This window comes from Botrytis fragariae (assembly GCF_013461495.1).
Source record: "Botrytis fragariae strain BVB16 chromosome Unknown tig00000001, whole genome shotgun sequence".
NCBI classification, from domain to species: Eukaryota; Fungi; Ascomycota; class Leotiomycetes; order Helotiales; family Sclerotiniaceae; genus Botrytis; species Botrytis fragariae.
In genome coordinates, this window is record NW_023500987.1 from 1,436,205 (window position 1) to 1,460,523 (window position 24,319).

General features: G+C 43.1%; 7 protein-coding genes across 7 annotated transcripts; 4 read left to right on the forward strand and 3 right to left on the reverse strand.

The window, feature by feature from the left end:
• Positions 1–142: 142 nt before the first annotated feature.
• Positions 143–906, forward strand: Bfra_000439 (uncharacterized protein; the record flags this gene model as incomplete). Its single annotated transcript, XM_037330885.1, has 2 exons — positions 143–205; positions 340–906. 2 exons carry the CDS (start codon positions 143–145, stop codon positions 904–906), a joined length of 630 nt encoding a protein of 209 aa, XP_037197218.1.
• A 1,704-nt stretch (positions 907–2,610) lies between these two features.
• Bfra_000440 (uncharacterized protein) lies at positions 2,611–2,988 on the reverse strand (the record flags this gene model as incomplete). The annotated part of the gene is made up of 1 exon (XM_037330886.1): positions 2,611–2,988. One exon carries the CDS (start codon positions 2,986–2,988, stop codon positions 2,611–2,613), a length of 378 nt encoding a protein of 125 aa, XP_037197219.1.
• Positions 2,989–5,109: 2,121 nt separating this feature from the next.
• Bfra_000441 (uncharacterized protein) lies at positions 5,110–6,308 on the forward strand (the record flags this gene model as incomplete). Its single annotated transcript, XM_037330887.1, has 3 exons — positions 5,110–5,327; positions 5,377–5,683; positions 6,045–6,308. 3 exons carry the CDS (start codon positions 5,110–5,112, stop codon positions 6,306–6,308), a joined length of 789 nt encoding a protein of 262 aa, XP_037197220.1.
• A 677-nt stretch (positions 6,309–6,985) lies between these two features.
• Positions 6,986–7,483, reverse strand: Bfra_000442 (uncharacterized protein; the record flags this gene model as incomplete). Its single annotated transcript, XM_037330888.1, has 3 exons — positions 6,986–7,147; positions 7,353–7,385; positions 7,415–7,483. Coding segments are annotated over 3 exons (264 nt in total), but the record flags the coding sequence as incomplete, so codon positions are not given.
• A 32-nt stretch (positions 7,484–7,515) lies between these two features.
• On the forward strand, positions 7,516–9,772 carry Bfra_000443 (putative laccase 2 protein; the record flags this gene model as incomplete). The annotated part of the gene is made up of 5 exons (XM_037330889.1): positions 7,516–7,787; positions 7,923–8,106; positions 8,164–8,377; positions 8,428–9,346; positions 9,412–9,772. The coding sequence occupies 5 exons, from the start codon at positions 7,516–7,518 to the stop codon at positions 9,770–9,772; spliced, it is 1,950 nt and encodes a 649-aa protein (XP_037197222.1).
• A 2,732-nt stretch (positions 9,773–12,504) lies between these two features.
• On the forward strand, positions 12,505–14,290 carry Bfra_000444 (putative phosphatase activator protein; the record flags this gene model as incomplete). The annotated part of the gene is made up of 7 exons (XM_037330890.1): positions 12,505–12,512; positions 12,688–12,731; positions 12,754–13,239; positions 13,294–13,330; positions 13,390–13,525; positions 13,601–13,950; positions 14,005–14,290. The coding sequence occupies 7 exons, from the start codon at positions 12,505–12,507 to the stop codon at positions 14,288–14,290; spliced, it is 1,347 nt and encodes a 448-aa protein (XP_037197223.1).
• A 6,202-nt stretch (positions 14,291–20,492) lies between these two features.
• On the reverse strand, positions 20,493–21,217 carry Bfra_000445 (uncharacterized protein; the record flags this gene model as incomplete). Its single annotated transcript, XM_037330891.1, has 2 exons — positions 20,493–20,673; positions 21,204–21,217. 2 exons carry the CDS (start codon positions 21,215–21,217, stop codon positions 20,493–20,495), a joined length of 195 nt encoding a protein of 64 aa, XP_037197224.1.
• Between the last annotated feature and the right edge of the window lie 3,102 nt (positions 21,218–24,319).

The following is a 24,319-nucleotide window of genomic DNA, read 5'->3' on the forward strand; positions in this document are numbered from 1 at the left end:
TTCGATTTCCGCTAAGCTGATTAAATAAATACCTAACCAAATCAACAACTTAGATCCCAGTTTATATCCATCACACTATCTTTGTGTATTGAACAATCCTTCAGTAAGAATATATCTGAGAAGGATATTAATAGGTGACAAGATGTCTACAAAGACTGTTTCGACTTTGAAGTTTGTGGGATCGATTTCCCTTGGCCTACTTACTGTAAGTTGCTTGCATCACCCCACTATAGCTTGTCATTCCAGACTTTACAGCTTGTTCGTTTCCATTATCGACTCTCATCTCCTATCCTCTCAGTCCGTTGTGAACTTAATAGACTGACAAATATTAAAAAACAGGGCGTTTCTTATACCCTTTCATCTCTCACGATCCCAGCCTTCCTAACCCTCCCATCCGCCACTCTCGCATCTCGTTCCTACAGTTCCCTGACTACTCTCGCCACAACACATACTCGTGCGCTCACATGGATATCATCATGGTCTTTCCTTCTCGCCTTTTACTTCTCACCTCGAGGACAAAGACATCCATATCTCCTCTGGACCTCACTCTTCGCCGCCTCAAGCTCAATCGTTGATAAACTCATTCCACTTGCTATAGGTTCCACAGGTCCAAGACGCATTGCACAGAAGAAACGATCAAAGAAACCCATGAGCCCCAGACAAATGGATGCAAGTTACGAGGTCTTGAGCAAGAGCGCGAGAGATTATGAAAGTGCGGGGTTGGCGAGTAGTGAGGAGGAAATGGATGATAATGTCAATGGGGAAGAAGTGAGAGAGGAGATGGAGGGGTTCATGGCCAGTCAAGTCGTCAGGACTGTGGTTGCTGGGTTGGGCTTTGCGATGAGTGTTGTGGGTATTTGGGGAGATGGTGGGTTCACTGAGGTCGTTTTTGTGGATGTTGTGTAAGCGGTGATGAAATGGGCTGGGGGTATGGCTATGAGGCACGCGATGTGAGGGAAATATAACGAAGCATATGACATTGACGAAAGATGAGAGGCGTAACTTTGATGCGAGCCCTGGGTTAGCCTAGAAGCTTGTAGGATGGGATTGGTCGAGAGGTTCATAGGCGTGATCGGGTGGCAAACAATAAACTCCCATTCTTTCATTATGTATGAATTTTGAAGCCTCTTTATTGACTATATATAAGTTACGCTCATCTCAATGTTTCAAGTTTGGGCTTCTCTGCCTAATAATCCGTTGATGGTCCAAGAATTTTGGATGCAAAGGATCGGAGGCTGTCTGTTGTTCAATGTACTACAGACATTCATGGAAACTTGATATTTAAAGCAAAGATTTCAATATTTACTTTTGTTATACTATTACCGTTTCTCTCCCCCTCCATCTCTATATAGTTTATCTGTGGAACTTCTACTAATAAGTCATTTCAATAGCCATCTCCATTATGCAAGCAATAAATTTCCACAGACTTTGAACTCCAGGAATCATCCGTGTGTGTGTGAAGAAATGTATGTGAATACATCTATAATTCCACCCTCTTCCAGCTTTTTATATACTCAATACCTTTATCCTTTCTTATAATGACCCGACGGAGGCGTGTATGATAGTGGTGCTTCCGTGGTGCCGCTCAGCCTCGTAGGTATTACATGGGAGCTCGCTCTGGGCCGCTTGTAATATCTTTCTGGTTATATACGTATGTACGAATTGAATATTATGATTTGTATTCCTCTGAGCGTATGGTTTAGCAGCGGTAAATCGTCAAGCATAGATAAGGGTCCCGATACTTTTGCAGTGCAGTTTGACACCCGATGCCTTCAGATTTGCAACACGATTGAAAGATTCGATCAGTTTGGAATGCTGAATGCATTCCGAGTGTTGCTTCGTTTTTAGATGTCGAATTTCATCTCGGGTCATCTAGTAGTTCAGACTATAAGACACTATGAGCTTAGGGGATTTGGATTTGATTGTGAAGTGTAAAGGGCGCAGTGGGATGGGGGTAAAATGCGAGGGCGTCTGTAAATCGGCGAGTTTGTTTTGATATAAGCTTTTAGGGGATGAACGAATGATCAAAGAGGTGCTAATGCTGAATGTATGGGATTTGATAGAGTATGCGAATAATGAAGAGGTCGAGTAGTGTTTTAAAGTTATATGAGACCGTTTCGCCACATCCACAACTGAGAATAGAAAGTGTGGGTGGAAAAAGGAGGATTGAAGTCCTGTTTCTTCAAAATGATTAGGATAGGGACTATGCTGAACTTGAGAAGATATTTGTGATGAAAATTATGAGGAGAGTACGTTTTGGGATTCTTGCGACGGAACACTTATGCATGGATATTGCTTTATGTCAAAACGATGGTGATAGAAATGGAAAATCCGTCTCCGTGATATACGGGACAACGGGCCCAACTTTGTTTCCATGAAAGGAATATATGTACCAAAGCAAGACTCAATAACAACCTATGCATAAGAATCTGACTCCCAATCACAATCTTCAAACTAGCTGCAACTCTCATTGCTCCCGGATATAGGTTCAGACCAGCATAACCGTCATACCGTATCCGAAACATCTATTTAGCAACACAAAAGACCAAATCGCCGAAATTTTGAATATGAACACTGGATCCGAACAGCAAATCCACGTCAGCGAAGCCACTAACACCAAGTTCTCATCCACTTGTATTGTATCGTTTGGGCTGTATATGGATCTTCAGTTGCACCCATATCATAAGGACCAAACGTTTTATAAGGTGTCTTATATTCAATCAGCTTGGATTGAGCATTTGGTCCAGTTTTGATGAATATTGTTGCGCTGTAGCCATCATCGCAGCCTGTGAGAGTAAAATTCATCCCTGTAGTTGCATCGGGCACGACGTCGGAGGGAACCCATTGATTATAGCATCGAGGCCAGGAATTGTCCATAACGATACCTTGCCAGCCTTCGATCAACCATTCGGAAAGTACGGTAAGACAAGCGTTGGTGGGAAGGACAAGAAGTGGGAGAACTATGAGGAGTTGTGTTTGGAATTTCATTTTGAGAAGGGTGGAGTAAGTTTATGCAATTGTGGAAGCAGAAGACAGGCTTCTGTGACGGTAGTCTGACGAGCAATGACCTCGAAGTGACTAGACTAAGAGATAAAAATCCAATCAGTATAGGTTGATTTTTATTCACCTACAAGTTGTGGAACAATGCCCGACTTATACCTTCATCGCAGTAGACTTGAACGAGCTTGGCGAACAGGAAGGACTCCCTTGATGGCCTAATATGTGACCAAATTATTTCCTCTCTCTAAACTACCACTTGACATTTCCTCATCATTGCCAAACGCATTTCTTCGCACTCTGTTATTGCCATGTAATTCATGTTCAGAAGGACTTTAGACTGGACAATGGGTCATGTCCGGCGGTAAATGATCCTTCGCGCAAATACTCATACGATATAATATCCAAAAATGGGATTAAAGTAAGGTTAATTCTCATCGAATGGAAAAAGCATAATCCTCTATGGACGCTCAATTGAAGAAATCATCACAACGTGTTACTAATTGCTGGGATTTTGACAGCCGGTTTTATATTTAGATTGAAAGATACAGTGCTGTGCTATGCCATGCGGCAGAGCAAATCAGACGCCTTGAATATTCTAAACCACTGTAAATTGCTGTAGTTCCAGGGTACGATTTACACTTTCCATTCGACTTCGAATGGTGAAGAATTGCTTTTTTAAGCCGTAGAATTACAGCCGTAGAATTACAATCATTTATTCCATGTAGCTTGATGTTCAAAGTTCGGATTTCTGCGGATTGTGTGGTTGCTTGAACAATGCCGAGAAGCATACAATCAATTGCACTAGAAAGCGCGCAAGATATGATGTTGCCTCGCCCGCACCAGATTAGTAGTCAACAAGAAATTGGTAAGCTGGTTTCGATGGAGGTGGAGTAAGGTAGGTCTTCAAATGCTTGGGCTCCTTCAACCAGTTGAAATCCGCTGGAATCATAAAATGGCGACATTGCTTGCGCTACTTTTTAGCGACTGGCGCGTAAGCTGTAAGTCGCACTATTTGCAGGTAGAATACCATGTTAAACACTTGAGTAACAAGCTAATCATGGTATTCGTGATGAGTTCGGTAGCTTCGTTCGGCTTCATATAGATTTGGTCGAAATTGTGGCAATGCGAAACTTTGTTCGAGATGTGACACCAATAACAAGATATAAAAGCCGTTATAATCATCCGTCGACTTGCCTTTCGAGGGTATTGATCGTCGAAATTGATGCACAGCCGGTGTAAGACTATCGAGGAATCAATGGGCTAATCTTTCTGCCGCGATATCGCCTCATCTGTTACAGTATCATTAGAATAGCGTGCCAAGTGAGACAAATTGAGCAAGTTCGATTTCTCGTACTACAAGAGAACCTGCAGTCCCATCTTAAGGTGTAAAGAATGGAAGTCTTTGCGATGCGAAAGTCTTCATCGAGAACAATTCGATATAATGAGGTAAAGTCGATGTCACTAATCAGCTGTGATACGATGAACTTACAGACCATGAGGGGCCGCCGAGAGAATACTCAAACCCGTTGTATTCCCGTGGCACATCGACTCGACATGAATGGATATAAAGAAGAAAGCCATGTTTACATACCTCAAATGATTGTCCATCATATTGAAAGTCGACTTTGTAGAGCATCTCAAGAATATGTAGGTAGGTATATTTGCGCATGGAAATGTTTTTGCGTCTGACTACCTGTAGATGTCTGAGCTCGACAAATGCACACCCACTGTAACCTCGCCAACGACCCTCTGATACGGACACGAGTAGCGAGTGTCTGGATACTCAATTAGGTGTTTACTGACTACCAAAGTAGACATATCGTGCGTATGCGTATCGTATGTATCTTCTTCTTTCTTTCTTTCTTTCTTTCTTTCTCTTCAACTCTCCCTTTGCTTCTTTTCGTTTGTCCCTTTTCCCTATATCTACTACTTGCATTGATACCTCGCCATTCTAGTCACTATTACATGGCATGGCTATCGTGGGTGTATACTAGTGATCGTTTTTTGCCTGTCCAGAACCACTTCAGTCTTTGGCTATCTTCAATTCGGCTCCCAATACATTATTCCATCAATGATCTTCCACCTCTCCTGCTCCAAATACTCTGAGGTATGGTGTGGGATGCGACCGGGGGAAGTTTCTCTGTCAATCTCCGATCTTATCATTATTCTCTTGGCATTCTGCACGCCCATACTTTTGCAGCTTTCGACACATCAAAGGGTCCTTGGGGTACACAAAGTACTACCCATCACTGTTACTTGGCGAGTGCCACACCGTTCTTCCATATTTTGGATAAAGGGCATTTGCAGTTATCTCGTTACCTTGTCGGGTATGCAGTATTCACTACGTCCTTCGAAGCATCATTTGTTATATTGTAGATTCATCACCAAGAAGTGGGCTGCATCTATGGGTATTTCGCAGGTCAGCTCCTCGCTGCCGTCTGACACTGAAAATTCCATCCAAATTCGGCTCACAGATGCTAAATCTCCCCCTTCAATCCTTTCCGCATCTTTATGTGCCTGTCTCCAAAGAATTCAACCTCACTTTTCACTATCGCATCTTACTGCCCGCACATCTGCATCGTGCATGGAAAGCGACTCAACCTTAAACCCCGAAATATGGGTCGCGACAACTTTACCTTCTTTGGGCACGGTCGCACAAACCATCCATCTTCTCAATGCATGGGTTATTTGATCTATTAATCCTTATTCTCACGATAATGTGAGCCCCATCCCCTCTCCAAAAGACTTGGTATGCTAGTGAACCTGTTGCATTTTCTATCTTTACATCCCTAGTTTTACTCAAATTGTGGATAACCTATGAACATATGTGTATCTTTTCGACAATATAATCATATTAAAAATGTGTATGGGGTACGTATTCAAGGTTACCTCGCAAGGAATTCTATACCCGGGATGGAAGGTGGCGGTTGCATTGACACGGGACTGATCCGAAGAATCCTAGCTATGGATCGAAATCGTAGTAAGATTGATCAAACCTGTCAAGTTATTTTAATGCTGAATTAGCGATGCTCACAACATTCTAGGAAGCATACTTTCGCGAGTTTCCTATGTGGAGAACAGTGGCCTTCTTTCGACTCACAACATACGTGAATTTTGACCAAGAGGAAATGAAAGAATTCATCATGGCGTTTGATTGGCAAAGAAATTCATGCATGAAGAATTTGCTGGCCGATGAATATTCAACGGCCCTACATCAACAATCTTTTCTTAGAACCCATGTTCTTCTCCTGTCAAAGGGGGCGCCTCTCTCTGCACATCCGGGAAAACAATGCTTATATTTTCGATAGCTTTCAAAGGTGAATATCAGAGGAAGTATTGGCACTAAGCCCCACGCGTGAGATCCAGTATCAAGATTGCCCTGTCCATCTTATCACAACGATGTATATTGTCATATTATGCGGGGGTCGATGAGAACGTGACATGCACATTATCAGTCTCACCCCTCCACCAGATAGAGAGTCGTCGTCAGCCTTTTCGTTACAATGCCCCGAAGCATCAAACTGCCCGATGCAGAGTTAACTTCTCGTAGCATGAGAACGGTTTTATGCTTGGCATGGGTGAACGGGTCTGTGAAGTCTATCACAAAAGTTAAAGTTGACTCTGTAGCTGCATCGTGAACTTCCTCCCAGGTCTCTTGGCGCTGGCTAATAAGTATTGGGAAGGAAGTTTATCGCCAAACCAGCCAAAATTGCTTCAAGTGACAAGTTTACGCTTCCTGCGACATAAGCTTTGAACACGGTGCAATGCACATTGCTTAAACCATATAAACGCACGAATCAGCCAAAGTTTGACCGGCATAGGCACACATGAAGCAGGTCCCTGTGGATGCTTATTTTTGTATTCATCTAAAGATCTAATTGTTCCAACCAGAATAGGTTCACGAGGTATTGTTGCAATCGCAGCTCGTAGCGCCGCGGGAATAGATGTATGGCGTTTTCCGATGTGATATCGGTAGCCCCTCTCGTTACCCCTTGCGCTGACACGAATTAAGCTCTGCATCTACATGGCTATCAACATCTTTTCTCGAGAACCTTGGAAATTCACTTGTGCTGGCATATCTCCAAACAGCATTGCGTAGATGTTGCGTAGACATTGCGTATACGGTGAAGATCTTCAAGTTGGTAAACTATAGAATTAGGTGAGATTTTCTCTGAAATTTTCTGAGGTTTCGCTTTCTGAGAAGACGATACTGAAAGCTCTTGATGACAAGTGAAATTACCGGTTTTTCATCAATAAAGTTTGAGCCAACCGCGCTTACATGAGCGAAAACTTACCTTCCGTATTGCAGCCCAAATTCCCCGAGAAGTGCAACCTAAGATGGAACTTCATACTAACGAAAATATGCAGCTCGCATCGTTGTACGCCTGTTAGCGCCACTACTTAGAAAAATCACATTTTGATATCCGTTCTGGAAGATATCACAAGCATCAGGTAGCTTCAATGTTATCGACACCAAGGGTTTCTAATCAGGTGTAAATGAATCAATATTTCACAATGCACACCTCAAGCCTTCTCACTGCATTATTGAAAATACCACCTACTGAATACTATTCAGTTCTGGCTCAATGGAGCTCAGGAAAGGGTTTGCTTTGTGTGAGAGGGGGTGAACGACCCCATGTGCGATTTCGAGATGCGACCTTCTCCCTTCGAAGTGCAGATATGGAGACGAAAGATGAGGATATCGTCGTGGTATCCGAGGTTCAACTCATCTTCACAAGGAAAGAAAAGGACATTGGTTGTGTTATCGGTGATATCTCAGCAGACAAGTAGCATCTAATCGACTATATAAAGAGTGTGAATGATGGCGTTGTCTTCAGTTTCCAAATCAACCAGCTCATTCTCTCTTCTCCCGGGTCTTGTCGAACCCCCCTTAAATTCATCATGAAGAATTCTTTCTTTAGTTCATTGGCAAAATTTGCCTCACTTTCTTTAGCTTTGGCATTGCCAACAGCAGAAGTTATCCCATCCGCTCTTGAAGAACGTCAAAGCTGCGCAAATACTGCAACAACCAGGAGTTGTTGGGGACAGTATTCGGCATCCACAAATTCTTACACTACTGTCCCACAGACAGGTGTAACTAGAGAGGTAAGATGACCATTTGAACCTTTTTTCTCAATCATCAAAGCTCACTGTAATGTGTAGTACTGGCTGGTCGTCCAGAACACAACTCTCAGTGCTGATGGAGTTTCTCGCCCGACTCTTAACTTCAATGGTACAATTCCGGGACCTCAAATCACGGCAGACTGGGGTGATGATGTTATCGTCCACGTTACGAATAAACTCACCAACAACGGAACATCTATTCACTGGCATGGTATCAGACAGTTGAACAACGCTCAGTACGACGGTGTTCCAGGTAAAACTGACCATGCACCATTCTATATCATGAACTAACATTCTCCACAGGTATTACACAATGCCCCATTGCTCCTGGAGATACTCTCACATACAAGTTTCACGCGGACAATTATGGTAGCTCCTGGTATCACTCCCATTTTATTCTCCAATATGGTGATGGACTCTTCGGCCCACTCGTTATTAACGGCCCTGCAACCGCCAACTACGATGTTGATCTTGGCATGTTGTTCTTGAATGACTGGAATCACGTACCTGTTCAATCACTCTGGGACAAAGCCAAGACTGGAGCACCACCAACACTCTTGACTGGTCTTATGAACGGTACCAACACATATAATGGAGCTGGTAAAAAGTTCCAAACTACTTTCACACCAGGCTTGAAGTACCGCATCAGAGTGGTCAACACAGCTGTCGACGGCCATTTCCAATTTTCTATTGATGGTCACAGCTTCCAAGTCATAGCAATGGACTTTGTACCGATTGTTCCATACAACGCTACAAGTATTCTAGTAAGCATTGCTCAACGTTACGATATCATTGTTACAGCCAATGCTGCGGTCGGCAACTACTGGATCAGAGCAGGATGGCAAACAACATGTTCTGGTAACACCAACGCTGCCAATATTACCGGTATCCTTAGATATACTGGTTCTAGCTCTACTGCTGATCCAACGACTATCTCTACTATAACGGCAAGTACGAGTTGTTTGGATGAACCATTGACAAACCTTGTTCCATTTGTACCAATCAATCCAGTTGCCAGCTCTATCATGAAGACAACGTTGACCACCGCTGGTGGTCAGTGGCTATTCAATGGAAGTTCTTTACTTCTTAACTGGACCGACCCCACTCTTCTCACTGTCTTGAACAGTGGAAACATTTGGCCAACAGACTACAATGTTATTCCTGTTGAGTCCACTACGGCGAACAAGGGATGGGCCGTTCTCGCCATCTCAGGACCCACTGGGTAAGCTTTCTACCCCTATCCACCGATACTTTTATTGTAAACCATACTGATAATCTACCTTCTAGTCCTAATCACCCTATCCATCTCCACGGTCACGATTTCTGGACTCTCTCCCAAGGTACCGGAGCCTATACTGCTACCACCGCACTAAATCTCGTGAACCCACCCCGTCGTGACGTGATGACACTTCCCAGCGGCGGACATCTTGTCATCGCTTTCCAGATCGATAACCCCGGTTCTTGGCTCATGCACTGCCATATCGCATGGCACGCATCTGAGGGTCTAGCTTTACAATTTGTTGAGAGCGAGAGTAAAATTTTACCGACAATTGGAACAGCTGATGTTTCCACTTTCCAAGACACATGTGCAGCTTGGAATGCTTGGACCCCCACTGAACCTTTTCCACAAGATGACTCCGGAATTTAAATTTCCTTCTGAAAATGAAGGGTTTTGAGGTGCGAGGCTTGTAGATCGTGGGTGGTGGAGGGCTACAGAGAGGCAGCGCGATGATGAGTCCTCGCATCGTGGGGGCAGCGGGTGAACTTTAATCCATGCAAAGTTGATATGGATTTTTTTGATACGGGAGATGAGGATTGGTGAGGCAATATACGAACACTCTAGGATTTCTGCGTCGATGCGCTTTGCTTTGCTATGCTTTTTGTTGGTTCTATTCTCTTCTTATTTCTTTCTCAGCTGAAGGACCTTTTGGTTTGGGGTTTTGGTGTCGCACGATTTTCGTGCTGGCCTCCCTTGAAAATATGCTACCAGTTATGAGTACCATGATTGTATATAGTTTAGTTCTTGATTTGTGAATAGTTATTACTTTGTTCGGAAAGTTGCTCTTGTGTTGTTTTGTGAATGAAGTCGGATCTCTGACTTCCTGACTCCATACATCCTATATTACTCTAGACTATCCCATCCCATCATAGCATATTTATTCTTTCAATGCGTATCATATTGTCCTTTTTTGGTGCTCCCGGAATGCAAACTCATCGGTTCCAACAAATTCAAGAGTAATTCAAAGCCTTCACGCTGACTTGATGTTTGATGTATCAAAGACCCCCCCATGAACATACCCCCAACATGATTAAATCATGGACCAAATGTCATAGTTTGTGATATTATGGTGCTTCAGACGGGAAGGTTTATGGATCAGCCCTGAGATGGCTGGGGAAGTCATGTGACGATCATCCAGCGCCGATGAACATACACCTTAACAATCAGTAACATAACTCGCATATGCAACACTGGGCCAGCTCCATTAGATATTGCAAATCTCCTCACACTCTCAGCTAGAAGGAGAGGCATCCCAGGATTATCATTCTGTTTATATTCATTCACTGATCTGCTATCCCTCGCCTAAAAACAATTCGCTTACGGATAGGTAGGTACCTATCTTTCGCTCCTCGCTTCTACCAAGAAATGATTGACCATGTAGGGTAAAGACAGTATGTTGAATCAGAAAAGAAGACCTGTAAAACAGATTAAAGGATATCGTCGTTTCGCATTTCTAGTGAGGTTCCTAAGTCTAAAGTACTCTAATTGTACACAACTGTCCTTACCTTAACTTTTGAAGCTGTTTCTTTCAATCGGCCACTTTCGCTAATTCATGTCTGGATATGAGTCCATTGTAGACAAACCGGCCTATATTGAGATCTGTAAGTATTGTGAGGGTTTCCTGCATTGGCTGGACTTATTTTGGAGGTTCCATCTGGCTTGGAGCTTTGATGGAGGAGGGCTTGCTGGGAAGTGAAGGTGTTCCATGAAGTATTGATCAGTATTTGTTGACAGAGTGGAAGATGCCTGGAATTAATCGTGATTTAGGTCTTGTTGATGTGTTGACCTTGCTCTGACTGGAGGATGTGAAGCTGACTGAGCTATCACCATTGCAAAGATCTCCTGGACCTGCGTGTCAAGCTCGCTAGTAATATAAGTAACTAATTGGACATCTCACATGATCGATCTTCTGGTTAGGATCGATCGATTGAATTCCTGCAATGGTACGGAGACAGCATGGGCCAGTGAAACTGCTTTTGAGAAATGCCACTCAATACGAGAAAAAATTGTGGGTGCCTCTTAGGTTCGCACTTGGAACCATGTTGGAGAAGTAGTATCCATTCCTGTATTCCGTCAGAAATTTTAAAAAGAATCCACACAAAAATTAATATTGCCAAGTTGATAGAAAACAACACCCCGTGTATTGAGCATTTGGAAATTGTCTAATGATTTTCATTCGGTATATCTGCCGACTACAGTGAGGATCGAAGGGGCCAATCGATGCAATACGAATGAGAAAATGTTCATGTGACTTGCGCTTCCGAGGCCCCTGTAATTGTGATGTGTAGTTTACAATGGAATCCTCCCAATCTTCAATATCAGTATCGGCCTATCAGAGTCTGATTAGGAGATCTATTGTATATACTATGTCTGGCAGTCACTGAGGATTCGCGCAGAATGTGCCGAAAACTTGTGATGTCGAATCTGACAAATGATCTTCGCGAGGGCATCCGAGAAACAGCTTTGCGCATGATGACCGATCTTTATCGAATGCCCTTATTATACTTTAGATATTGGTCTTGACATTGTCATCTTTTACGATTGAGTTGATATCAGCCTATTCCGTTTGGCTTTAGATGATTTGTAGAAACTGGCTCGGCACAAAGTATGAGGAACATCAAGTGCTTATACCGCTGGTAAGCCAAGGAGAGGCTGAAGTGCTTGTGCTAAATGATACCTTTTACTTGACCTACAACATCGAAAATATCTGGATACAGGTGAATCGAAGCTAGGTGTCTAAATATGTGTATCTAGATGTGTATCTAGATGTGCTCATCTAAAACACGAATCTCAGATATAAATGTATCAAGAGATGAATATCTGAGCATGTCTATCCAAACATGACTACCTAGAAGCTCACGAGTGGAATCGAACGACTGAATATATAACTCTTTATTCAAAGATAATAAGTATTTACAAGGACAATTAGATGTATGTCCCCTAGCTTGAATCTACACACACACAATCTTAAGCTTTCATCTGATAGATAACAAACGATTCTCTTAATACAACTCTAAGCGCTCAGCGGCTACCAATCATAGCACTTAAGTTGGTGATGCATTGATATTTTGTGATTACGCTAAACTCTTTGTAGTAACATCATGCTTATGTAATCCCTCCTAAATTGATCAGAATCAATTATACACAACACTCAATACATATCGCACCACAACTGTCATTCTGGTTCGCATTTCAATGCCAATAAACAATTTCCGCAATTCAATCAATTAAAATTTAATCCTTGTATCAAATCTCATTTTCAAATACTTCCCCGAAAATCTCAGCAACCACGTTGTCCAATACGCAAGGAGCCATCGACGGTCCGTCCGTTGGGCTAGATAATATTACAGAAGGAGAGCACGAATTGAAGTTGGAGGAAGAGCTAGATCGTACTCAATCACCACCCCCTAGATACCCTAATTCAGAGCCATCGCATTCTACGCCTTCTTCACCACGACCCCCACCCTTTTCTTCCCTTTATACTTCAACTGCCGAAGCTGTCGAGGCTTACAAGGTTGCTGTCACTGAAGCAGGCGCATCTCTATCTACATCTCCTGCTGCTCCGGAATACGTACCTGTCGCGTCCGATCAGAATCGACAACTTCACGAAGCTTCTACTTCCTCAAGAGACGTCGAGGCGGAAACAAAAGCTGCACTACCGCAGGACACTAAAGGCGAATCCTCGAAGAAAGACGACGAAAACGAGCCACCACCTGCATATTCGGAAGGTTCAAGTCCACTCGACGGATTCACATATCTGATGGCGGCCGCCGGAGGAGCTGCGAGTATTATTACTCAAGTGCAGCAAGGTGCAGCACCTATAAACACTCTCGGAGGTAGGGTTTGATTATTATCAATTGTTGGATGAATCAATTATTGACGTTCTCTAGATGTCGGCGCAGATGAGAACATCACCATGGACCTTCGGTATGCTATAAATGGAACATTTAAATCAATTGTCCGCATCTACTGACCTCAAAATTTAGGGGCACTCGGTTCACGTTGTCTCGAGATGAACTCTTAACACTTCCTGAATTCGTCCTCCTATCTCTCTTTCCCAATGGTTTACTACCGGACGGCCATTTAAGTACCTACCACGAAGGGGATGCTTTCCAGGTTGATGTCCGTGATACTCCATTATTTATTCGCAATATACTGTCAAATTTAGACATACATATAGCTGACCTTTTCTCTCAGTACGATCCTGCATCCTTACAATACATGCTTGAATTCTTTCGCAACGTGGCGCAAACCATTCCATCGGGTTCGAACTCACCGGGACCAGACGCAGACGCTATACCAATTGAGCCAATGGCAGGATCCGCCAGGGAGATGCTACAAGATAGAGCCGGGATAATTGTTTTGAGGGAAGACTTGGACTTCTATGCAATTCCTCCTCGACCTGACATCGAACAACCGGAGATGATAGAGGTGAAGAGAGCGGCTGGGAAGGCATTGTTGAAACAAGATGGTATATTTTCTGGATTGAGAAGAAGTGAAGAAACAGGCACAACGGAACAACATTTGATTGAGATGTTGACTGCTGGGTATGTTTATTTTTGATGAGAATGCCTGTAAACTTCCAACTAATACAGACACAGAGGTTTCAACCATGACGATCATTGGGGTCACCGAGCAGGAGAACCAAACAAGGCTGTCATATGCAGTCTCGCATTAGCTCGCCTCCGAACTGATATCCGTGGCAACGAGATGGGTAGTAATGCTGTAGGTATGGCACAAAAGCTTCTGCTTTTCTGGAGAAAACCTGCAAGAAGATGTTGGTGGGAAGGTGTCGAACTGGAGAACGTAGAAGGCGTGGAAGGAAAATTAAAGGTGTGGATTCGAAGAGTGTGGACGTTGGAGATGAGTGTTATCGGCTTACGTTGATAATCTCTTTTCTCAAAATAATTTCCTTTGTTTTCATACCCTACAATTTGTGTTTTTTCATTCAGGGAGTATATTCAGTTTGGTTTCAGCAACATACATCCACTGGGCAATATTTAGTGGACAAAATATGAATGACCGCGGTAATTCAATAGGCCGTTATCAAACAATGTGTTTGGCTGCCGAATTTTTATAGTTTCCTGTTGCTTTGCAGCATCATCTTTTTCCTTATAGCGTTGCAGGTGTTCGATTCATTGGGGGAAAGGGCAACCTGTGTATGGAATTAGCATAGTTGTTTTCATCTTACGATTTGGCATTGGTTTCATAGTTGTTTGCTGGTTGTGGCCCTTGTGGATGAAAATTGGTTGAGTAAATCTTGCATAAAAAAGATTACTAGTCGCATGGGAGGACGAACGGGATGGATGTGATCTAAGTAGTAGAGGGTGGAGTGTTTATGAGGGAGGAGGAGAGGGGGAAGAAAACTGTACACGAATGAAGCAGATTAGTTGCAGTGAATCCGTAATATAGAAAAATGATACCTATTTAGTCGCAGTGCGAGCAGGTACAAATGCGTCTACTTCTCTACTAACATTACTGTCTGCACATTTACAATCTGTTGATTTGATTCATGACATCGCTAGTATCCCAGTTTCACACGATGAGATTGAAAATCCAATCATCACAAGGAGTGATGGCATCAATCCCATGCATCTGTTCCCAATGATAGTCTTAGGCGGAGTGAGGAGATGCTGTGTCGACTGCGTCATCCTAAGATCAACCATTTTCAAAATTTTGAAAGGCTCAGAAATACAGAGGATTCTTGGGATAACGAGGAAACCTTTCAACCAGGAGAAATCTAGATATACTCTGTTATCATATCTTTTCGTCAATCATGCAACAGTAACTCACCTTCCGTTCGCACTCTTCCAGCCATTCGAGAAGGTCTCATCGTTTCAAAGACAAATCGGATAGCCTTCTTTTGTGTGATATACCTACATTACAAGACTAATCGAGAATTGCCACCAGTTTTCAAGCTTATGCAATAACTTATCGTTCGCCTTGCTTTTGGTTTAGCATCCACAGAGTAGTAAAGGGGTTTAGTTAGTGGTCTTGTCCCGAACGACAAGTGTAGATTGCCTGTTTCCACAATAGTCCATACGGTGAGATTTCATGTCTTCTAGAAGGGGTTTGAAGTAGTGGTTTACCCAATTTGGGGAAAGAGCGGTGCCTTGATACTTACTGTCTTACTCTTCAATATCCCTCTTCATATTTGATCATCAAAGCATATTTCGGTTTCTAGTACTTCTCTACATCCCGATGTATGTTCAATGATTGAATAGTCCTCTAGGTCTAGCTGAATTTGGTGCGCAGTTCGTTTTACCTCTCATTGTCTGAGAAGGTGGCACAATATCACTCGATTGTTTCCTGGTATGGTTCTTCATGACCCGATTCGCAATTTCAAGTATAGTGCACAGTTCAATGGCATTAAAGTTTATTGCATCGAAGAGTGACCGGAATCATCACCGGCAGCTACGATGAGGAAAAATAAAAGTTCGCGAGTGAAGTTGATATAAGCCTGGGAATGCCTAGCGCGAATTATCGGCTCTTAGTATCGAGAGCCGGATGAGTTCGACGTGCGATATGGAACTACCCAGGGATTTTACCAAGATTCACAAAATATCATAGCTGAGCAAGGTTGTATCATTTGTGAGGGGTTAAGTAAGTATGGCCTTGTTATTTAGCTCTAGCACTATGTTTCTGTTGAGCCATGATAGGTGACACTGTGAATGAAATAGTAGATATGCAAGCATAGAATATATGAATCATGCACTGGAAGTCGTTGAATCATTATCCCTCCTTCATTTGACGAGACATTGGCCGCATCGTTCACTCAATACCCGAGCACATCTCCCATGTCAGACACTTTCATCCTCCAAATATCCCGTCTGCGTTTCCTTCGAGATCATCCATTCCATTCTTTACACTTTCTCTCTTCTATATCCCCCGTCTTAGGCACAACCCATATATTTCCCTCAGCGTCGCTACTCACGAACAATCTACCAAACGTATGCAACGCCACCCCCACAGACCCAAACAAATTCCCGGAAAAAACGACGCATGGAGATTGACATCATACTAAGTATCATTATTCAGCGCATGCTGCAACATGCTAAACTATGCCCCGTCCACATCTATTGTGTCCTCATCACAAGACAGTACGGGAAGTTGTGAGTTCCTCTTTGATCTTCTGTATTTTTGAGATAGCTGTGGGAATTTAACGCTGAGCTAGGATGGTAGAGGTGGATATTGATGTTGATGGGCTTGCGTGTGAGGGTTTCTTTCGGGACTTTTTTCGTTGGGATATGGATCGCCGGAAAGAGGATTTGGTTGTGTGTGTGTTGGTGGTTAGCAGGGAGCGGGTAGTAGGGCTGTGGTTGGTCACTTTTGGGAAATAGTCGGCTTGAGGATTTCTTCGATGATGAAGGGATGTGGCGGTGGAGGTGCCGTACTGTTTGTTACGAGGATTTGGGTTATGCTTCTTACTGTACTGGGAGTTGCTGTGTAGTTACGTGTGTGTATATTGCTCGACGAAGCATGGAGAGTTTTGCCATCACTGCTCAGAGCCATTTCGTAGTTGAGTTAGGAGGACATTGGAATACTATCATCTTCACTTCAAGTACAGCTGTGGCAGAAGAGAGTCAATATACAACTGTAGAACTAACAACAATGGTCTTTATTGGGGTTTGTAAACAGGTACCCCCTTCATCATTTTGTTTTACATGTGCAATACCCTCTTTTTGTTGAAGAATCAGAAGAGCTCTATTCGTATCGAAGATGGTAGTACGGGCTCTCGTGAGATGTCCAGGGACCAATTGAACTGAGTACCCTGCGGCGATGGATGGAGTCGGATAGACTGGTTGCAGTATTGTTGGACAAGCAACTAGGACTAGAGAAATCACGTTTCCTAGGAGGAGGGCGACCCAATGTATTGAGCGCTTCATGGTGAGAATAAGAAACGGGATCATGTCAGATGGAATTAGGAATGTACATGGAGTATTACAGTAGAGTTTTTAACTTGCAAGAAATACATAGCGATACGTAGCCTCCTGATATTGAAAGTTTCTTAAAACTGGTGGTGCTGGGCGCTAGAATGATAGAATGAGACTTCTCACCGTTACATATGTACATCGTCACAACAGAATATTAATGGGACTCGAAATGCAATGCATACATGCTTAGAGACAGTCAGACTTGGAAGTTGATACCACCAAATTCTCGATACTGATGTGTATCTTCTAAACTCGATTGACTTTTGAGAGGACATACATAACGGTCCTACATGTCTTGAGATTTAACAAATTGAATTTCAAACATCTCTAAACTCGTTCACTGTTTAGATATAACTCTTCGCTATGAGCTCATGGATTGGTTGAAAAATACCCATTCAACTTTGAATAGGCAAGGGAAATCCATGGATATGATATCATGGCAATCTCATTATCCGATGCCTTAATCATCGACATCTCGATCGCCATCTACACCGCCATCTTGCACAGAGCCTCAAGAAATGCTCTCTCAACAAACTCAAAGTCAAACTGAAACAACCGCCAGTAGTTAGCATCCCCGTCTTAATTCTCTAGCAGCACGTCAAAGCGAGGTGAAAATTTTCCCCGAAAAATTATCAAGACACAGCCACTACCAAAAGCACCAGCTACCGGTCGCTCCCATCCGTGCACAAAACATTCTCGAACTTTCAGCCTCCCCATAAACTTTGTAATCACAATTTAGACATCGGCAATTTAACAACAAGGAACCTCCTGCCTGCTACCTCACAGACAGATGGAAATGACGAGGTTCCCACCACAGACACAATTTCCGAAGAGATGACAAAAGAGATTTGGCATATCTAACTACCGTACTTTACATACGCGTCAACTGGGCTAGTCAAAGCCACGCGGATTGAGTATGCTGTGTTTGAAATGCCATGTTTGCGCGAGAACTAGGCCGTGTTAGAGAGAACAAAGTATTGGGGGTATGGAACACGAAGTATTTATTTCGTGCTTCGGTATTTCTCCAAGAGGATTCTCTGGCTGCATGTCGGTGACGTCTTGAGGGTTTGGAGGCCCGTAGAGTCATATGTACCTGGCATCTGTAACGAGTGTTGCCCGAAGAGCCCGCAGAGGGGATGGATGTTAGAACTCCCGGATTCGGGTACGAGAAGGATGGAAGACGTGATTGGGGGCTTGTGAGACGTAGGACTGAGCTGAAGTAGATAGGCTTGATGGTTTGAGAAAAGGAAAAGATATTGACGACTAGAAGGCTATATAGCTGAGTTCCGATCAAAGAAAGAGACAGAAATGAAGATGGAAAATAGGAGATGGGACAGGCTTCCTATGGATCTTGAAGATCGTTCCCTGCAACAAATTGACGGGAGTGAAGTATAGATATACTAGGTAGATACCTTGTTCTTGTAGAAATCACCTTGTAACCTTACTTTCATCTTCCATTTCCATTATATGCTGTGCATCCCATCAATCTCACAGTCCATGATCCATGGGAACAGAATGTGAAAATGTCCGAAAAATACAAAATGGTAGTAACATAGCAACCATAACATTGCAAAACCTTGGACGAAAGGCCCTCCCTCCAAAGCTGTCGCACGTGGTAGAACAGTCATGTGATAACACAACATGCACAAAATACATAGGTACATAGACAGTAGGTTTCTTATGCTGTCTGTCTGTCTATGCCCGGTTGCCAAGGCAAAAAAAACCCACTCCCGTTTAGACTTCCCGGCATGACCGATATTTACTGTGCCTCTTGTAAAGGATCATTTTTAAGTTTGATTGGATGTGGAGTTGTTTGAGGAGGCTTCTCCAAAATCTTGAATTCCTCAGGTAAGGAGGAAAATACTACTCTTCAGCTGATATCAAGTTCACAGGTAGGTAGGTATATGTAGTTATGTCTCTTTCCGACCCATCGAAGCGATTTAGAAAATCATAATTATTGATTTGAGAAAAGACAAAATCGCCAATACATGAAGTTTAACGAGCGATATAAATCAAGCCTTTGCTAATTGACTATTGCTAATCAATCTATAGCAGCTAACCTTCATTCATTGTTTTGGTCTTTCTTTTCTTTTTTTTCTCTCTTTACTTTCCTTCGTTTGTTCTTCCGTTCGATCTCCCTCGTTTATTTCATTCGTCTACACTCTTTACAACGGGTCGGCGGTAAAATAATCTATTCTCGCCATCCGGCAGAGTCTCGACCCTCTTCAATGTTTGACACGTTGATGAATGGTAATTTTACTTTTCTCTTCTACCTAAAATGATTGACCTTTCCCATGACAACGGTGGAGTACATTGTACATGTTCCCATTTTCATTTCCCCAGAATGCAATATATTTTCTCTTTGGAGGATGGGGCCACGCGACCAATGAACATCTTTTAAAATCCATAAATGGGCGGAAACTAATGATTCTTCGAATGCAAGGGAGAGGAGATGGGCACCTTAGTAGGTGCAGATGCATATCGCCCTCTTATTATTAGAATAATATGACGCAATTCGCAAATCCCTATTGGTTTTGTGAAGCTGCACGAACTCTCATATTGCATGCTTAATCTGAGGCATTGGTTGGATTTCAAAGGGAGAGAGAGAAAGATACCTTGGAGATAGGAAATTGCAGAGGCGGTGATGGATGCAGCGAATTGTTTGCGCCAGCACAATGTGTTTGGTTTGGTCTTTGGGTACAGTACAGACAGACGGCACGGTATTGAAATGTATAACGGCGATGTGTGATTTCATGATATAGTTGATTAATGTCTCATCTGAAATGTTCGGATAGGAACGTAGATGCATCGGTATATAGTTCTACGATGACCGGGTTGAACGAGAGCGCCATAAGAATATCATTTCTCAACGAAAGACAAGTTCATCGCGCATGGCATATCCATATTCCCTTATCTCCTCCTACGACACGAATCTAACGCGTCGGTCGCCCCAGATCGCGATTTCCCTCTCTTTCTTGCAGAACTAAATTTCGGATTCGGATATCCAAGCAATTTGTCAAATGTGAAAAGTGACCAAGGAAAAAAGATCAGAAATTTAATATGTTGACCTGGTCATCCCAGATGCAAGGTAAATCTCTACATAGTGTGTCGCCGAAGCCCATGTTTCATTCCGTACGATCCATGGTTCTTGAAATCTAGGTATCGCGAGAAAAATATATGGTACCGATAATAATAGGTACGCTTCGTACCAAAGCAGTTGTGGGAATATAGGTTGCATATGCAGCTGCGGATAACCTCATGTGTACGGTGCGTGCATGGAGCATAGCGATAATGTTCCCATGAAAGCTGGAATTGGGATTTTTGAATGTTGTGCCTCTGGAGGAAATCTAGCTATTGCAGTCTCTCCACACCGAATCCACACTGTCAAACAGGGACAGGAACAGGAAAAAGAGTTCGAATTGCGATGGAGCTCTGAAAAATTTCCGTGGCGTGCGGAGTTTGCTGCCGGTAGCAAAGGATGATGGATGTATGTAGGTGTGAGTTGTCAAGTGTCTAATTCCGGGAAGGGGAGATCTGGGAAGGGGTAGACCTAGCTCGGCGGCAAAAAATATACAAGGGGAGCTTTTTTGGGTATGTACCTAGGGACCTTGGAACTTTTCTGATATGTGAGGAACCATTTTCAGTCCCCCCCTGGTGCTTGCTGTACGTACAGATCTTCAAGGCTCGGATTTTCTTTCATTTGTGAATGGAATGGAATGATGATGAAGATGCGCATTGCGCCGGAAAGCAACTCGGTCACGAAAATCGCAGGAATGAATACCATGTTGGGAGGAAGAAGCGGACAGTGGGCTGTAAGAAAATGTCTCGCTATTGTGGAAGAACCTGGAAGATGATCTAAGCCGTACTTGTTTGCTTTCATGTGTATTATTTGCTTTTTTACGTTACATCTTATTTTCGCTTCACTTATCTCCGCTAGAACGCGTAGAAGGCCAGAAGACAATGAAAGCTTCCCTTCCATGATCTATCACTTCTCATGTTATCAAAGCGTCTCCATTGAAAAACCAAGATATTGATCTACCGTAGTGTTTGTACGTCGCAAAGCGGATCAATCAGAATCGATCAGCTGAAAAGCCCGGCGCATCGTATTTCATACATGTCTAGGTAGGTAGCTTGCTCTTGTTATTACTGATCAGGGAACGAAATCTTGGTTCGAAAGATGGCGACATGCAAGCAGGGACAGGGTTGGTGAGAAAGCTGTACCGCAATAGATCTTATACACTCCTTGATTGGACAATTACACACGCGAGTCTATCAACAATGACGGGGAAGATGCTTTATGATGGTACGGAGTAAAGAATCCTCCAATGTAATGCGATGCAAGTAAGGAAGAAAGCAAAGCAGAGCAGAGCAGAGCAGAGGAAAGTAAGAGCAAGGGAACACGGTCCATTGGACATATACGGTATCTATCGCGCATTAAACAGGACAGTATAATGGCAATGCCATTTTCACATACCTATTAGTTGACGCCGATAACATCTTTTTTTCGCCTCCCCCTCATTGCTCAATGCTTTTCCATGATGATCATAACCCCTCGTCAAAAGAGGGGTTGGGGTTGTGTTTACCTTGAAGCCCGAGCGTACCTACCAAAAGCAACTAAATAATTAGTTTGTGCATCGTAACCGGTTCGATGTATAGCATCCAGCTATCCAGCCATTCGCAATCGTTGAATTGAGCCATCCTAGAACCCCTGATGTGGCGGCTCTGAGCCTTTCTGAAAATGTAACCATATTACCATAAGAACCATTGTCTTCGGATGATGCTTACTTTTTCCATCTTTTCCATCTCAGCCCTGTTGGGGAGGATGAGAATACTTTGTTGTGGCATTGTGATTCTTTTCTTGGGAAATCAATAATAAATCCTCCTTGATTCAATTATCCCAAAAGAGCTCTGCCGGATGTCCATATTGAAAAACTCAGAAGCTGGCTGCATAATGTTACCGTCGTGTTCGTCGGCATCTGAAACAAGCATCCTGTACTATCTATCAATCACGTCTTTTTCCATGTTCTCCCGCGAAACATATGATTGCACAAAGGAGATACGAGATGGAGTGTTGTGTGAAGACTTCGGATGAAGACTAGGTATTCATGAGGATATAGTATACCGATGCTGACCGCAGCATTACGGATTGCAACAGTATCATAACTCTATATAATCTTGGCGGGAAGATCTTTATGTTTGTGATCAGATATAATAAACATGTGTGATTTATTAGTATTCCCAAAGAAGAGGAGGGGAAAGAATGAATGCATCTTATATTGAATGCGGTCTCATAATATTCTCGTTGACTCGTGAACCAGATCTACACCCATGATATCCCGATAACCCCCAGAATATCCCTCGCTTGTTTCAGGATGTAAACATTGTCGAAAATTAAAGGCGGAGATCGTGTTTCTTCCTGCCACAAGTAGACGACGACTGACTGGCCCGCATGCGTGTGTGTTGTGATATATTTTGATGCTATCAAGGTTTCAAGATATCGATATTTCCGATACTTAAAAGAGTTGTGAGGCACCGGAAGACTGAAATAAGTTGTGGCGTAGTAACTGTAGTTATTAATGTGATCTCTTCCAAGTTCCCTTTGATCTGAGCGACTAGCTAAGGCTAAGCTAGCCGGGTCACATGCTACATACATCGTACATCCGTTCTGATAATTGCACTCGTTGCAGACCAGATTCGCATGCTAAACCACCCTATATGAGCCCCCCAATACCTTATACAGTAGTCTTGAAAGTATCGAAACTTCGGATGCTTATAGACTTTTGGCTGGCTAGGTACCCTGACATGCAAACTTTTATCAGCTTACTTCACACTCAAAAGCTCTCCCTTCCTTGTTTTCTAGATGTCGGCCAATGGCAATGGGACAATGAAGCGCAACTAACCAAGATGAACGGGCACTTGAGATCGATAACAATCGCGTGGCTCATTAGTTTTTGTCAACCTTCTTTACGGGACGGACCATAATGAATCTAGGGTGTTAGGGTACGCAACTAAGAGGCAAGCGGAGGTAAGTGTTTGTAAAGTCGTATGTTATTTTGACAGTGCACAGTGAACATCTCGTAGGCATAGTCAGTATCAACTTTTCTAGAATGAGATGGGATAAGGTATAATGTATAACGACGATTAAGCTTTCTAATCCTAGGGCTTTTGATCACGTTGTCAGGGTCAACTGTTACATGAAGCATCTGAACTCTGTATGATATACGGGAAGTGTGTAGGTCTGGTATCTACGAACTACCTATGTACGGTCTCTACTCCGTGCTCTGTGTATGAAAATGATATGTACCGGGTGCCCACAGGTCATCAAGATCAAGCAACCTAGCACCTCCCAGATGGAACCGCATTGGGGAATTCACATAACCTTGACCAATCACCATGACCTTGATATGATGTAGAGTGCTCCGTATTTTCCTCTCTCCATTCATAAATGCAGGGGAAGAGCGAGCGACTTGAATAAACGCGGGTCAGTACTTTGTCGAGACCCAGTAATAGATGGAACTCTCAGGTTTGCTTAAGTTAATGCTATATCTCGATTGGATCCACCTAATAATGAGCTGCTGGGTTTAAGTGTTGAATGCTTGGTTAGCTCCAGGGAAGAATCCACCACGATCCCAGAATTGCGATTTAACCTTGACGGGAAGTTACAAATTTACAATGGAGAGGAAAGTGGTAAAAGTGGTATAAAGTGGTAGTGTGAACCTTGGATGATTGTCCCGCTGCAGCCAATCAATCGAATAGGAATAAGGAGACTTTTCCTTTTCTGACTTAACTTGGTCTTTTTACTCTCAAAAGGTCTTACTCCGTAGATCAGAATCCAGCAAACCAAAGCCTTTCGCATACCGCACGCATACCGCATACCTAGTACCCATACCGCATACCGACCGAATGCCATATTATCGCAAACTGAATTGTGCTGGTGCTGGTGCTGGTGCTAGGTAGCTAGTGGTAATACCTGCTCCGTATG